Source organism: Eutrema salsugineum, unplaced genomic scaffold, assembly GCF_000478725.1.
Source record: "Eutrema salsugineum unplaced genomic scaffold, Eutsalg1_0 scaffold_2, whole genome shotgun sequence".
In the NCBI taxonomy this organism is placed as follows: domain Eukaryota; kingdom Viridiplantae; phylum Streptophyta; class Magnoliopsida; order Brassicales; family Brassicaceae; genus Eutrema; species Eutrema salsugineum.
Genome location: NW_006256829.1, coordinates 9,606,151 through 9,620,783, shown reverse-complemented (window position 1 = coordinate 9,620,783; position 14,633 = coordinate 9,606,151). Strand labels below are relative to the sequence as shown.

Here is a 14,633-nt window from a genome sequence, read left to right as displayed (position 1 = left end):
TGATTGAAAACAAAAATATGAAGACCTGCAGGAATCTTCATTACCTGAATCAATAATAACATCATGAGGTTTTGTTGTTGTTGGAATTGTTGTTGGTTTAGGGTTTCAGGATTGAGTGGGACAAGTTTGATTACTTTTTCAATCTTTGTGACCCTCACGATGGAGCACCGTCAATGTTTCTGAATAAGAGCAATGAGGAAGGGATTAAAGAGCTGACCCAACTTGCCATTTCCAAACACAACCAAGAGAATGTCAGTGCTTTCGTGTTGATTCTAAGGTCTTTTAATGAGTCTATAACTTTGGCAACGTCTTGATTATATTCTCCTTATTATTGTTCAGGGAACAAACATTGTGCTCGTTGAGCACGTCTCGGCAAATTACCGGTATACTGGTATGATGGCACACTGGATCACATTCTGGGTTAGAGACATGTCCTCCCCTTGTCCTGAGTCGAAACTCTATCAAGCTAAAGTACTAAGACGTCAACATTCGTATCAGTTTCCCATTTTCAGGCTCAAACCGACAGACGAAGGTGACTTCATTCTCAGTTTCTTTCCGACCTTTGTATGCTTGAATTATCCGAGCTTAGCTGTCACGAAAAAATCCCGCTCGTATACAGACTACATCTCGTGGCTCAAATAACTGATGAAACTAGGCAATAACAGAGTGTGATTATCTTTCTTACTTAGGTTATCTACAAATGCTAATTAGTTCTTAGGTAGAATTTTACTGCTTCTATTGGATATTTTGCTGCTTCTATTGGATATTTTCTGCTTCTTGTTGTGTATTTATGTGATACACAGAGATGATGGCCGCTCCTGTTCGCGTGAAAACTCCACTTCCCATTCATCATGACATAGGTAGTGCTTCTTCCTCTTCATTTGCGCTGGTCTTGTATCTTTGTTTACAATGAGAAATTTATTTCAAGAGTGAACTAGAGAGGAGAAGTTATGCTCCAATGCCCTCTATGCTGATATTTTTGGTTGTTTCTTGGCAATACAGATAAACCACCAGTTGTCTTCCGTCGAGCTGGTCCTGGAGAGGATCCCGTGCCAGGAACCCCTTTTGTTTTCACTCGAGATGGCGGTGAATTTGAGTCTGACACCGAGTCAGAGAAAGATGAATGGGAATACTAGTTGCATCAAGACTAGCTGTGGGATCAATCAAAGTAAACTTGTTCTTGCATGACATTTAAGTGTTTAGTTAGGTGAATGCATGGAAATACTAGTTGCATAGTTGCTGATTCTTCCTCTTCATTTGCACCGGTGCATATCTTCTATTCTTGGCAGATACAGAAGTATGTATATTCATAATTTCATACCCTTGCCAAATAAAAACGACCAGAGAAAATGATGTGATGCTTATGGATCTTGTTGTTGGAATCGTTGTGGTTTTGGGATTGAGTGGGAGAAATTGGATTGCTTTTTCAATATATGTGACCCTTAGATGGAGCACCACCAATCAGTGAGACAAACAGAGCCATGAGTGACGCTCCACATGTCTAGTATTAGGAGTTTTATCGTAATCAAGTTTGCATTAAGAGTTTATAACGTATAGGGTAATGGGTTTCAAGCCAAGTAGTAAGAGCTTTCTCGTAATCAAGTTACTTGTATCACAAGTTTATATATATAGGTCGACCACTCGTATGTTTTGTATCTTTCTTTATCCGGCCAAGTACGGTCTTACGTTACACAAAGACAAATCCTCAATCTCCCAAGTTTCTCCCATGAACTTTAATAATCCAGTATGGTATTCCATGGTAATCCTCAAATCCAATTATGAGGAAGTCATGCATTATTATATTGTCTTCATTCTATCATTTGTGCGATCATATGATAAAACATTTACAAAGGTTAAATAAGCATATCTGAAGCTATATGCAACTTGGAACGAATTAGTACATAAACATTTTTTTTAACAAAAAATCAGTTTACAGCTTTGCTGATGCAGATATAACTTAGTAACACATCTAGTAAATAAAATTAGAGCCGTGATAGGTGGTCTCCTAACAATGTTTTCAAGATCAACATCTTCAATCTTGTCAAACAAGACTTCAAGAGAGTGAATTTGTCGACGTTGTAGATATTGATCCTAAATAAAATATATTCAAAACTATTTATAAATAATCAGTATATATAGAAAGAAAACATTTGTAGGGTGTGCTTTTTTGATCCCTAAATTATGGATTTAAGAATCCAGACTACAATTAATTTGTCTATATTAAACAAATTTTTTTAAGTTATATGGAATAATATCTTGTAATCCTGGATTTAAGACGATACCATCGATAGTTCTCCAATAAAAGTAGTGTCATGTATTAAAGTAAGAACACAAAATAAACTGTAGTTTATATTAATCGATTCCTCCTTAAGTTTTTCTCCAATCCAAATTATCAGGATCATACATATATTTTTATAAACAATACAGTAGTAGGATTTAAAGATATATGCAGTAAGAAAAGAAAAAACAATTTATTCTTACATCTTCCTTTGTGTTTTCTTATCATGAGATGTATAACATTTTTCTTTCTCTTTACCCTCCGAATAAAAAAAATAGTCATTAGTATCTTTTTATTCTTTTCTCTTAGCAAATCACAGCAATTTTTTGTTTTAAAAAAATATTCTTTCTATCTAAAATTTTATATTACATTCAATCAACTTTTTTTTTTGAAAACAAATGAGTTTACATACTATGAAAATAAATTCAATATACAAATTAAAAATTAGATTCTTATTTTACATAAAAATACATATATAATGTCTATAATGTATAGCAAAATTTGTGCGAAAACATTAAAAAATATCATTGTACATCGTTGTTGATGCTGATATAACATAATAAGGCATCTATAATCAGAATTAGAGTTATTATAGGTTATCATGTAACAATGTTTTCAAGATCAACATCTTCAATCTCCTAAATCAACCGAGTGAATTTGTCCATGGTGTAGTGATTGATCCTAAATAAAATATCTTCATAAGAATTTGAGTAATATATATGTTTTCTTTCTATATTTAATTATATATTACTCAAAAAATCAAAAAAAAATCGGAGAAATAAAAAATATTTTTTTTTTTAGATTTAAAAAATGTAAACAAAACTAAAAATGAAAAACTCAAATTATAAACGAACATTCTTTGAAGAAGGGTCATCATCTATTAGTTTTCCTTTTCCTTTATCTATGGATGCCATTTATGACAGATAAACTTAAAAACAGAGATAAATGAAGAATATGATACACATGTATTATTTTTTTAACTTTGCATTTACAGTGTCTTATCTCTCTTTTTATACATACAAATGTGATTCCAAATCCATCCGCATATGTTGTGTTGTCAAATGTCAATGTCATCATACATATAAATATGTACAGTTTCGCAGAGGAGTATATATGATTTTTTTATATTATCAATTTTGTTACAGTAAATTCCTAAATTATTACTCGAAACTAAAATTTTAATTTAAATGATATCATCTAATTTCTTCATAATAAAGATATTTGGATTATAAAATTAACACATCAAATTTGGAAAAGAATAATATTATATATATAATATAACATCCAAAACTTTCTTAAAACCTTTCATATATGCGCGTAAAAATGTTCGTGTGTAAAAGAGGAAAAATCATGTCTTTTTGTAGATAAATTCATGTCTTCGTCTTAATATATAGTCACTTGATACCAGAAAAGAAAACATAATCGCCTATTACAACACTCAATCACTCATTGCTATGTGTTACAATATACATTTGCCCCTGGACAGAAACATGTCTGTGGGCAGACTCATATTTAATTATTATCGGTATACTTAACAAAATTTTGCATGGTATTTAATATTTTAAACCTTAATTTATTTAGCTTACTAATTAAGATTGAAATTAGACACAGTGTGTATTTAAAACAAAATGTAAGAATTGGAAGAGAATGTAGGAAAACCATACAAACATGTAAAACAAATTATTAGAAAAACATGTAAACCAAATTAAATGATCAATAGCCTGTAGACACACCTTTCTTAAATGAGATTGTAAAATGAGAGTGTATAATTCCAACAATGTTGTTTTCACTTGGCACCTTTTATCGATGAAAAATTAATAACTAAAATAATTTTACAGTCTAAATAAATTATAAATATAATTAAATTTGAAGTTTCATGAATTCATCAAAGACATTTAATCTATTTTAAAAGTTTTACTCCAACAAAAACAACACCTTAATTTTTCTAAAGTTATATGAGTTTTTATACTTTAACCGAATTACTTTATCACAAGAAGTTAAAATCGACCTATTATAAATTTTGTCTACCTCTAATTAATGATAAGATTACTCTCATCATTCGCTAAGAGTTTTAATCGAGTTCAACTATTGAAATCATAAGATTTGTAAGTAAACTACACCAAGAAATTAAATTGCCATTTTGTGACCTTTTTCGCTAATTATGTTGTAAGTAAACTACACCAAGAAATTAAATTGCCATTTTGTGATGGTTATATAAAGTAATTTGATGTAAAGGGGAATGGAGTAGCTGGAGACCGTTGAAGATTTGAAAAAAACGTGCATACAAATTAAGAAAGAAATTAATACGAGCACTTAGTCATTGACTATAACAAGTAAGTTTTTGCAAGAAAAGATTGTTTGAAATTAATACGAGCATTGACTATAACAAGTTTGACAAGAAGAGATTGTTTGTGTCCTAATACTGGAACTCTGTTCCAAAGATAATAATACAGATAATCAAAAATTAATAGTACGCAAATCACAAAGTTAGAGAAAAAAAAAAAGAGCCGAACCTTACGATTGTGACTAGAAACATCATTTTATCATTTTTTAGTAAGTTAATTTCCAATCAGGAACGATTGTGTCCTAATCAGACCAAGTCCGTGTTTGACTAGCACGAATCATTTCGTTATTCTATTCATACTTCTCAAATGCAATATTTACATTCACGATTATCATTCCCATAACCTCACAAGAAAGTAAACCTTTAAATACTCAATACATCCGTGATCCGTTACATCTACACAGAACACAGTATATATCTTTTATCTCAAAAAACCAAAAAGATCAGTTTTTGCCATGGCTGAAGCTCGACAAGAACTCGAGAATCTTGGAAGGTATGTTCCCTGAGTTTCTGGTCACACTCGTGTTAACTGCAACATCGCCCTTCTTTACAGCTTCTGCGGGATCATTAGTGCGCCTCTCGACTTTAGCGGATTCGAATTCTGCAGCGAGTTTCATGGTTGAGTTTAGAGAACTTTGAATGTGTGAATTAGGCGTTGTCTTGAGATTTTTACTACTTGCTGATTCTTGAGGCTCTTGATTCAGTGATTTGTGTTTCTCTGATGCAAATGTTAAGCTAATTCCTTTTGGAGGCACCATAGGAACAGAGCTTCTCTGTTGTGACTGCTTCAAGCTCTGATTATCAGAGTTCTGTGTGTTTTGCTTGGACCCAAGAGACGGTGGTTTCACGGTATCCTCTTGTGAGGTTTTTTCGAGAGAGAGAAAACTCATACCCTTTGGAGCTACGGATGGTTTTCTCAGAGGAGGAATCTGTGGAGGTGATGCATCAGATGAGTTTCTTTGGTTAGCTTGACTCGAGGGCTTCAAAAACATATCTGGGATTGACACTCTTGCTTGGATCGTCGGTAATTTTGCTATGGCCTCTCTCACGGTTTGTTTATTTGATTTCTGAGGCGAGAAAGACGCTGCAGTGATTGCACTCGGTGTATCTGAAGCAGCTTGTGGAGTGCCCTGTAAAGTGAAGATCTAAAGATCAATACAGTTTATATGGCTGGGGTCTCAGCCAACGCTCGGTTTACCTTTAACCACGAGACGCATGACACCAACTGACTATGTTCCCTTGCTGGAGAAGATAAGGTCACATATCAGTTCATGGAAAGCACGGTTTTTGTCTTACGGGGGACGACTGCAGTTAATTAAATCGGTTATTGCAAGTCTCTCCAATTTTTGGTCTTCGGCTTTCTACCTCCCAGGAGCATGCGTAAAGGAAATTGATCGCATATGTGCTGCTTTTTTATGGTCTGGTCCGGACCTAAACTCTAATAAAGCAAAGATAGCTTGGCAGGTGCTCTTGATACGCCGAAAGACGAAGGTGGATTAAGCTTACGGACGGCAAAGGAGGTGAATAAAATATGTTGCTTGAAACTCATTTGGCAGATTATCAACCCAGAGAACTCTCTATGGGCACAGTGGCTCCAAATAAACATTCAGCGAGGCAAAAGCTTTTGGTCTCTAGCGGAAGATATGAATGCAGGATCGTGGATGTGGAAAAAATTGCTAAAGTTACGGGATTTGGCCAGCAGCTTCTATCGAATTAATGTTGGTAATGGGAAATCAAATTCTTTGATCAGTGGTCTCCACAAGGCCGCCTAATTGATCTATCAGGGCCACGAGGGTTCATAGACATGGGTATTCCTGCACAAGCTTCGGTGTATTGGGTAATAACAAGACATAGACGTCAACGACGCCGGGGAACAAATCTCAACGAGATAGAGGATCTCATCAGCGTACTTCAGCGAGACCAGAAAACAGAAGAAGATATGCTTTTGTGGAAAAACAAAGGAAATCAATTCAAAACCACGTTCTCCTCCAAAGCAACGTGGAACCTGATTAGACGTGAGCAACCTAAGGTTGACTGGTACAAAGGTGTATGGTTTCGCCATGCCACTCCAAAATACGCCTTCATGACCTGGCTCTCGGTTCATGATCGTCTGTCCACCGGCGACCGGATGTTACAGTGGACCAATGTTCCACCAGCTTCTCACGCTTGCGTATTCTGTCAACTCCCAGTCGAAACTCGAGACCACCTATTCTTCTCATGTGGTTACTCCTCACAGGTTTGGAAGGCACTTGTCTACACACTCCTTGGAACTCGGTATACCACGGTATGGGCTGACATTATGACGCTGGTCAAAACAGAGAACTGGACTGATCCCACATCCCTGTTTCTCCTGCGGTACTGCTTTCAAATCACACTCCACAGTATTTGGAAGGAGCGCAACAGTAGGAAACATGGCGACAGGTCGAGACAGCCAACCCAGCTCATCAGATTTATTGACAAAGGAGTCCGTAACAGAGTCTGAACACTTCGAAGACAAGGGGATATGGAGGATGGGTTGGTGCGATGGTTTGGCACCCGTAGCTGAGCCTAATTTGCTTTAATTTTCAAATCCAGTTTTTCTTTACCTTAAATCAAACTCTCTGAAAAAGGGATACACTATGTTTGTAAACAGGTTGTTTTTTTTTTTGATGAATAAATTTTACATTCTTTCAGAAAAAAAATATATGATTGGTGTTATATAAAGTTCGAAAGAGTAGTATACGTCTCGAAACAGTAAATCATACCAAAGATTTGGTTTCCGGAGTTGTATCGTGTGAAATTTTGCATTTTCTCCCTGCAAAACATGAAAGAAAAAAAAAGTTTCATCAGCAACAAGAAAACAATGTTTTTAGATTCCAAAGAATTTTGTAGAATCCAGAGCCATTGGGCATACCTCATGGCACCGTCCCTTGAGATAGTGTCGACAATATTTTATAGGTTTTGGTTTCGGAGCTACTGGTTTAAGTTGCAGCTTTTTCACGCCAAGGGCTTTACGCTTTTCATCAATTCTTAAATCTTCATCAATCCTGAATCATATAAATCTTCATCAATTTTCATCAATTTTCATCAATTCTTACTTCTAAAAACTCTTCTAATATTCACAATTAATCTGCTTATCTTTTGATTATTCCGAAAGGATATTATTCACTCAAAGCAGTCTTAAAGCTAATATTGTTTTGGATAAGTATTGCTCCAAAAGTAAAATTTTTGATGTCATTTCAATAGCCACTTGATAGCAATAGAAAAAAAATGCAAATCTTCACAAAAACAAGTCCGGAGAAAACTAATGGGCTATTTGAGACTTCTGTTACGAGCTTAATGGGCTTATGATAAGCCCATCATACAGGTGGTAAGTAAGTAAGCTCACGTCAGAATCGGGTTAAACTGTGTCTCCGAGAAGCAGCTACTCTAGGGTGCCGATCATGGCCGGTTCTGTTTCTACGGAGGAGGATTCCTCTCGCCCAGAGAAGACGCCGAAGTTGGACGGAAAAGCCATCGTAGAATCAAAACCATCTTCCACATACGCCAGACTCCGTGTTTGGGAGCCTGAAAAGGATGAATATGTACGACAGTATCTCTTGTTTCACTATCAGTTCCACAAAACCCAGGTAAGATCTTGCCCTATCCATTTTGATTTTCTTCTAAACTCTTCGAAAAATTAGGGCTGGCGTGTGGGTTGTTGATTGAAACAAAAGATGGATGATTTCATGAGTCTTGATTACCTGAATCAACAATAGCATTTTGAGCTTTTATATATGGGTTCATCCTCTCTGCTGATTTGGTTGTGGATTTAGGGTTTTGGGATTGAGTGGGACAAATTCGATTACTTTTTCAATCTTTGTGACCCTTACGATGGGGCACCACCAATCAGTGGGACAGAAGAACGGAGCAACGAGGAAGTGATTAAGGAAGTGACGCTCACGGCCATTGATAAATACAACCAAGAGAATGTCAGTGCTTTTTGAATGCTCTGCAGTTGAATTTATTACTGTGTGTTGTTGATTTCATGGTCTTAATATTGTTTAGGGAACAAACCTTGTGTTTGTTGAGCATGTCTCGGCGAATTTCTCGTTTTCTGGTTATTTGGCACACTGGATCACATTCTGGGCTAGAGATATGTCTTCTCCTTCTCATGAGTCGAAACTCTATCAAGTTAAAACATTAGAGCGTGGTGGTTCGTTTCAGATTCCCATTTTCAGGGTCAAGCCGACAGATGAAGGTGACTGACTATCTTCCTAGTTTCTTGTGACTTTTGTATGTTTTTACTATCAATCTTGCTTCTGAACGTAGCTGTCACCAAAATCCTTGATTTCCGGTTTCAGATTACATTTTGTGGCTGAAATAATTGATGAACTAGGCAATAACAAAGTGTGATCTCTTTTAATACTTGCTTAGGCTATGGTTTGATATGCATCTCAGTATATATATATATATATATATAATGCTAAGTTCTTAAACGGAATTTGCGGTTTCTATTGGGTATGATGTTAAGTTCCACATTCTACTTACTTCTTGGTGCGTATTTATGTGTTTGTCATGAAGAGATGATGGCAGCTCCTATTCACGTGGATCCTCCCTTCCCCATGTATCACGACATAGGTGTGTGCTGCTTTTCCTCTTCATTTTCACTGGTTCAATAAATTAGATGATGAAATAGAATAACTTTATCCTATGCTATGGTGCCATCAGACCTGACATTTTGGGGTTGCTTTTTCTTCTTGGTAAATGCAGATAAACCCCCAATTGTCTTCCGTCTAGCTGGTCCTGGAGAGGTTCCCGTGCCTGGAACCCCCTTTGTTTTCGATCGAGATGGCGTTGAAGTTATCGGGTCAGATGAAGATGAATGAAAACAGTTACATCAAGAAGACAACAACATTGTTGTCAATGAAGTAAATGAACAGAAATTGTTCTTGCATAAGACAAGTTTTGGGTTCCCTTATTATAGATTAAATGTTTAGAGCCGAGGAGATATCCATTTCAATTATTGTATGTATATCCATCAAAGGGTATCCTATCTCTTCCTTACCTTTGTGCCTTGATGAGCTTTTCTTTCTCTATGTATGTCATTCTGATTTTTTTTGGAGTCATACTTGAAAAACATATTTATTACAGTTTGTTACTAACACTGATGCTTGCCTCCGCAAGTATGGAGAGCTCGTTATTCTCCCCAGTGGCAATGTACTAGAAGCGAATATTGGAGCAGGGAGATATTTAATCTTGAAGGATTATCAAGTAGGATTCATGGATACTCTCATACTCCTTGGCCAGCACATAATCTTGACACAGGCAACCTCTGTTCGACTACATGATCTGTGGCATGAGAACCATAAAAGCTGGGATGAAACAAAACTGCAAGATTTCCTTGGGTCATTGGTTATCAACGCAGAGGATCTTGATTCTTGAGTGCAATGTGAAAAGTATGATATATGGACGTGTATATCAATCAACACCAGTCGCAACTACGCTCAGATATTAGTTTGCGATTTTTATAAATCAAAGAGACTAGAAATACGAATATATGTCTTAAAAATTGACAAATTCAGGTTGTCTTAAACATTAACAAAACAAGCTCTTAAATAGAATTAAGTCAAATCATATTGTCTTAAACATTAACATACTTCATCACACTTTCAAGTTCTTAAATATAATCATAGTCAAATCATATTGTCTTAAACATTAACGTACTTCATCACACTTTCAAGCTCTTAAATATAATTATAGTCAAATCATATTGTCTTAAACATTAACATACTTCATCACACTTTCAAGCTCTATCACGTTTCTTCTTGGTGGGGTAGTGAACTTCAGTAAACACCGAACGTCTGCCTCTCTTTGTTTGGCGGTATATGTATCCAAAACCCCCTTCAAATCCCCAACCACTACCCCAAGAGTTTTGAACAACCCAGTACGGCCTTCCATTATGGTTCCCGTATCCAATGAGAAGAACAGCATGGAAACCTCGACTAGGAAGTGAGTCGGGTACAGATTCATATATTCTCTGAAACAATTACATTATAAACATCAAGTAACATATAATATAAACAACCGTTATTTTATTAAGATATATCAAAAAAGACCTGCACTTACAACATTGGGATTTTTGCCGTATTTCTGGAATGCCTCTGTTAGTGGTAGTATAGCTACCACGGGTTGCATTTTGACAATATCTTCAAGTGTAACATCATCAACATCTGTGATGGTCTCGTAGCCATCAATATCGTAGAAATGCACCTAAATTTTATAGTAAGGTCGTAATGTAATAGATTTATGTTTAGATTCTACACTAAAGAATTAATAGTTAGTTTGAAGAAATCAGAGAGAGAGCATAGTTAGTTGTGACCTCATTTCCATGACGACAACTTGACTGATGCACCACATTACTTTGTTGTTTACATTGATCTGATGAGCAAACTCCATGATTTTTAATGTAGTTGAAAGCTTTTTTTGTGTTGGTGATTCCATCCTTTTTATCAAACGTGACATTGTTCACCAAATGTTGAACAGATAGCTCACGTTGTTCGCGTACGACAGGAATACTGATATTGTAAAGAGCTTGCACCGACCTCACCACAGAACACGCCCAACACGTAGCTACGTTAAAATCAGTGGTTAGTTTACATGATCATATATATTATCTTCAAATGCATTTAAATTTAATGGTTTAAATCTTGGAATTTTCATTTTCTCAATCATCTCTAGTCTCTTAATTAGAACAAAAGCGAAAGCGTTATTTGTGCAGCCGTTAACTCATGCTTGTTATGTCGTCTATCTGTATGTGTTTTGACTTTTGAGAAGTTGTCGTTTTAGGTGTTATGTAAACTATTGGGCGTCAAGAACAATAGGCCCAAATATCTCAACCATATTTTCTTTTTTAAGTGCCCAATTTTGTGTGACTTGATGATTTACGGATTTATAGAATTAAGATACTGCAATTAGTTTGTAAATTTTGAACATAATTTGAAGTTGTAAGCGTATATCGAATGATACCTTGATCTCCTTGATCTAATGTCGGTCTGATTACACCTTCAACGCTTCTCCAATCCCAGGAGTCCCCTCTCCAATCCCAAGATTGAACCTAGTGTTATATAAGAAATAAAAAATTATAATTTATATTGAAAAATATATAGGTATAAGAATATTTTGGTCTAGTGTTTCTTTTTGTTAAACTTTAGGTTTAGTGTTTAGAAATTACAAAACGCGAGAGAGAAAGAGAGACTCAAACTGAAAAACCAGAAAATGACATGCATATGCGGTAACAAAAATTTCGTTCAAAACTGATCGGTGATATAATTATGTTTCTTTATCATCTATTTTTTTAAAAAAATATCTATAACAAATTTTAAAATATCAACTAATTTGCTACTGGTATATGTTTAAATAAGTTATAAAAGGAGAAGCTAAAACATCTAATTATAAGCATGTGGAAGAAAATGAAGAAAAACAGATATAATATTATACTGATGAAAACAGGTTTCAGTTCTTATTCTTTTAGAATAATTTATCATGAACCTATCAAATCATTATCAATAAGAAATAATTGTTTAGGGTTTAAGAAATGTAAACAAAAATAAAAATGAAAAACTCAGATTATAAACTTACATCTATCAATTTTCCTTTTCCTTTATCTTTGGGCGCCATTAGTGAAAGATAAACTTAGAAACAGAGATAAATGAAGAGGAAGCTAAACATCTATTATTTCTTCAACTTTGAGTTTACAATGTCTTAACTCTCTTTTTATACATACAAAGGTGAATCTTTTTGATAAAAGATACAAAGGTGATTCCATCCCCATATAGTATGTTGTCAAATGTCAATGTCATCATACATATAATTATATAAATATAGACAGTTTTGCAGAGAAGTATCCATATCTGATATTTTTTATACTATCAATGTTGTTACCGTAAACTCCTAAATTATTACTCGAAACTAAAATTTAAATTTAAATGATATCATCTAATTTCTTCATAATAAAGATATTTTGGATTATAAAATTAACACATCAAATTTGAAAAATAATATATATATATATTATATATTTATAACATCCAAAACTTTATTAAAGCCCTTCATGTACGCGTAAAAATGTTCGTGTGTAAAAAAGGTAAAATCATGTCTTTTTGAGATAAATTCATGCCTTCGTCTTAATATATAGTCACCTGATACCAGAAAAGAAAACATAATGGCCTATTACAACACGCTCATTGCTATGTGTTCAGTACATTTGCCTCTGGGCAGACACCTGTCCGTGGGCAGACACCTGTCCGTGGGCAGACTCGTATTTAATTATTATCGGTATATTTAACAAAATGTTGCATGGTATTTTCAAATCCCCTTAATATTTCAAACGTTAATCTATTTAGCTTACTAATTAAGATTGAAATTAGACACAATGTGTATTTAAAACAAAATGTAATAATTGGGAGGGAATGTAGGAAAAGCATACAACATGTAAAACATGTAAACCAAATTAAATGATCGATAGCCTGTATATACACCTTTCTTAAATGATATTGTATTTTCACTTGGCACCTTTTATCGACGAAAAATCAATAACTAAAATAATTTTACAGTCTAAATAATAAATATAATTAAATTGAATTTTCATGAATTCATCAAATACATTTCATCTATTTTAAAAGTTTTTCTCCAACAAAAACAACACGTTAAATTTTCTAAAGTACTTGAAGTGAATTACTTTATCACAAAATGTTAAAATCGAACTATTATATATTATAACTTACTTTATCACAAAAAATCATAAAGATTTTTTATTTAAGTTAAATCGACATATTATAAAAATTTATATGAGTTTTTGTAAATCTTTAAAAACTTATAAATTATTCGGTTAAAGTATACAAAACTCATATAACTTACTTTATCACAAAAACTCATATAACTTATTTACAGTATAATTCTTTCTTAATTTGCCATTTTTGCATACGAAAGAAATTAAATTGCCGTTGATGATTTGAAAAACGCGCATACAAATTAAGAAGAAATAAATACGAGCACTTAGTCATTGACTATATGAAGTAAGTTTTGAAAGAAGAGATTGTTTGAAATTAATACGAACATTGACTATAACAACTTTTGACAAGAAGAGAATGTTAGTAGCCTAATAATTCTATTCCAGAAAATTAATACAGATAATCAATATTTGGAGTTGGAGTGAATATATTTTGAAAAGTAAGAATTGGAACATACCATCTATACTATTATTTGCGAAGTCAAAATTCTTACGTATCAACACCAGAGTGATTTGCTTATATGTCATATATATATGTTATTTTTTTTAATTTTAATTGGATTATCATTAATCCTATGTGTCACTATGGTTAATATGATTTTAATGGGTCATCTATACTATTAGTTAATAAAACATCGATTTTGTTTAATTCACCAAATTTGTAAAATAGGCCATCGAAAAATGTTAAAAAAAACCCTAAAACATTTATCATACACTATATATATATCGTTAGCCTACATATGTTTTTCACCTACAACAACTAACTCACCCTTCTCGAAGGTCAACTCTTCGCTCATTCTCAAAGTAAATCGGTTTTGTACTTTAGTAAGCCGGTGAATTTTGTTTCTGTGGCATAGTCTCCCATATTTCCTTTTTGTGATTTCTAGTGATTATTTTTCTTTTCTCGCCTTTTTTTAATTTTCTATTTTATTTTTTGGGTTTTATATTGTTGTTAATTTGTTGTTGTCCGGGCATAGAGATTTCAATGTTATAAATTAAAACTAAAAATAATTAAAAACAATTATTTAATATATACATAATAAAATAAAACAAATCCAAAAAAGAAACACCATCTAAAATTAACAAAAAATATATTTACTATTGAACTCACAAATCAATTGAATTAAGACAAAAGCGAATTTTTCGTCTTTACATAATTGTTTTTCTTCTTTTTCTTTTTTTATCTTTTATATTTTTTTTTAATTTCTTCATCGTCTTCCATCTTTATCTCTCATTCTTCTCTCACGTTTTCTTCTTAGTTT

The 14,633-nt window shown here is 33.7% G+C and overlaps 5 protein-coding genes across 5 annotated transcripts; 3 read left to right on the top strand and 2 right to left on the bottom strand.

The window, feature by feature from the left end:
- The first annotated feature begins 63 nt into the window (after positions 1 to 63).
- On the top strand, positions 64 to 1,136 carry LOC18019207. Its single transcript, XM_006401205.2, has 5 exons — positions 64 to 68; positions 110 to 251; positions 340 to 532; positions 804 to 860; positions 1,003 to 1,136. Exons 1-5 carry the CDS (start codon positions 64 to 66, stop codon positions 1,134 to 1,136), a joined length of 531 nt encoding a protein of 176 aa, XP_006401268.2.
- Positions 1,137 to 5,065: 3,929 nt separating this feature from the next.
- LOC112086471 (zinc finger CCCH domain-containing protein 65-like) lies at positions 5,066 to 5,839 on the bottom strand. The gene is made up of 2 exons (XM_024155404.1): positions 5,828 to 5,839; positions 5,066 to 5,752 (listed from the first exon to the last, which is right to left on the bottom strand). Exons 1-2 carry the CDS (start codon positions 5,837 to 5,839, stop codon positions 5,066 to 5,068), a joined length of 699 nt encoding a protein of 232 aa, XP_024011172.1.
- A 587-nt stretch (positions 5,840 to 6,426) lies between these two features.
- On the top strand, positions 6,427 to 7,104 carry LOC112086470. The gene has a single exon (XM_024155403.1). The coding sequence runs from the start codon at positions 6,427 to 6,429 to the stop codon at positions 7,102 to 7,104; it is 678 nt and encodes a 225-aa protein (XP_024011171.1).
- An 877-nt stretch (positions 7,105 to 7,981) lies between these two features.
- Positions 7,982 to 9,747, top strand: LOC18019206. Its single transcript, XM_006401204.2, has 5 exons — positions 7,982 to 8,230; positions 8,417 to 8,572; positions 8,649 to 8,841; positions 9,165 to 9,221; positions 9,354 to 9,747. The coding sequence occupies exons 1-5, from the start codon at positions 8,045 to 8,047 to the stop codon at positions 9,467 to 9,469; spliced, it is 708 nt and encodes a 235-aa protein (XP_006401267.1). The 5' UTR covers positions 7,982 to 8,044; the 3' UTR covers positions 9,470 to 9,747.
- Positions 9,748 to 10,386: 639 nt separating this feature from the next.
- Positions 10,387 to 11,039, bottom strand: LOC18019205 (cysteine proteinase COT44). The gene is made up of 3 exons (XM_024155402.1): positions 11,004 to 11,039; positions 10,710 to 10,853; positions 10,387 to 10,620 (listed from the first exon to the last, which is right to left on the bottom strand). Exons 1-3 carry the CDS (start codon positions 11,037 to 11,039, stop codon positions 10,387 to 10,389), a joined length of 414 nt encoding a protein of 137 aa, XP_024011170.1.
- Between the last annotated feature and the right edge of the window lie 3,594 nt (positions 11,040 to 14,633).

What these genes read in the sequence shown, in the direction of transcription:
- LOC112086470 (XM_024155403.1), top strand. Translation starts at nt 6,427, where the DNA reads ATGGGTATTCCTGCACAAGCTTCGGTGTATTGGGTAATAACAAGACAT.
- LOC18019206 (XM_006401204.2), top strand. Translation starts at nt 8,045, where the DNA reads ATGGCCGGTTCTGTTTCTACGGAGGAGGATTCCTCTCGCCCAGAGAAG. An exon ending in ATCAGTTCCACAAAACCCAG is followed by an intron (nt 8,231 to 8,416) that starts GTAAGATCTTGC and finishes TTGTGGATTTAG; the next exon opens with GGTTTTGGGATTGAGTGGGA. An exon ending in ATAAATACAACCAAGAGAAT is followed by an intron (nt 8,573 to 8,648) that starts GTCAGTGCTTTT and finishes AATATTGTTTAG; the next exon opens with GGAACAAACCTTGTGTTTGT.
- LOC18019207 (XM_006401205.2), top strand. An exon ending in CCAAACACAACCAAGAGAAT is followed by an intron (nt 252 to 339) that starts GTCAGTGCTTTC and finishes ATTATTGTTCAG; the next exon opens with GGAACAAACATTGTGCTCGT. An exon ending in GCTCAAACCGACAGACGAAG is followed by an intron (nt 533 to 803) that starts GTGACTTCATTC and finishes TGTGATACACAG; the next exon opens with AGATGATGGCCGCTCCTGTT.
- LOC18019205 (XM_024155402.1), bottom strand. Translation starts at nt 11,039, where the DNA reads ATGGAGTTTGCTCATCAGATCAATGTAAACAACAAA. An exon ending in AGATCAATGTAAACAACAAA is followed by an intron (nt 10,854 to 11,003) that starts GTAATGTGGTGC and finishes TATAAAATTTAG; the next exon opens with GTGCATTTCTACGATATTGA. An exon ending in ACGGCAAAAATCCCAATGTT is followed by an intron (nt 10,621 to 10,709) that starts GTAAGTGCAGGT and finishes TAATTGTTTCAG; the next exon opens with AGAATATATGAATCTGTACC.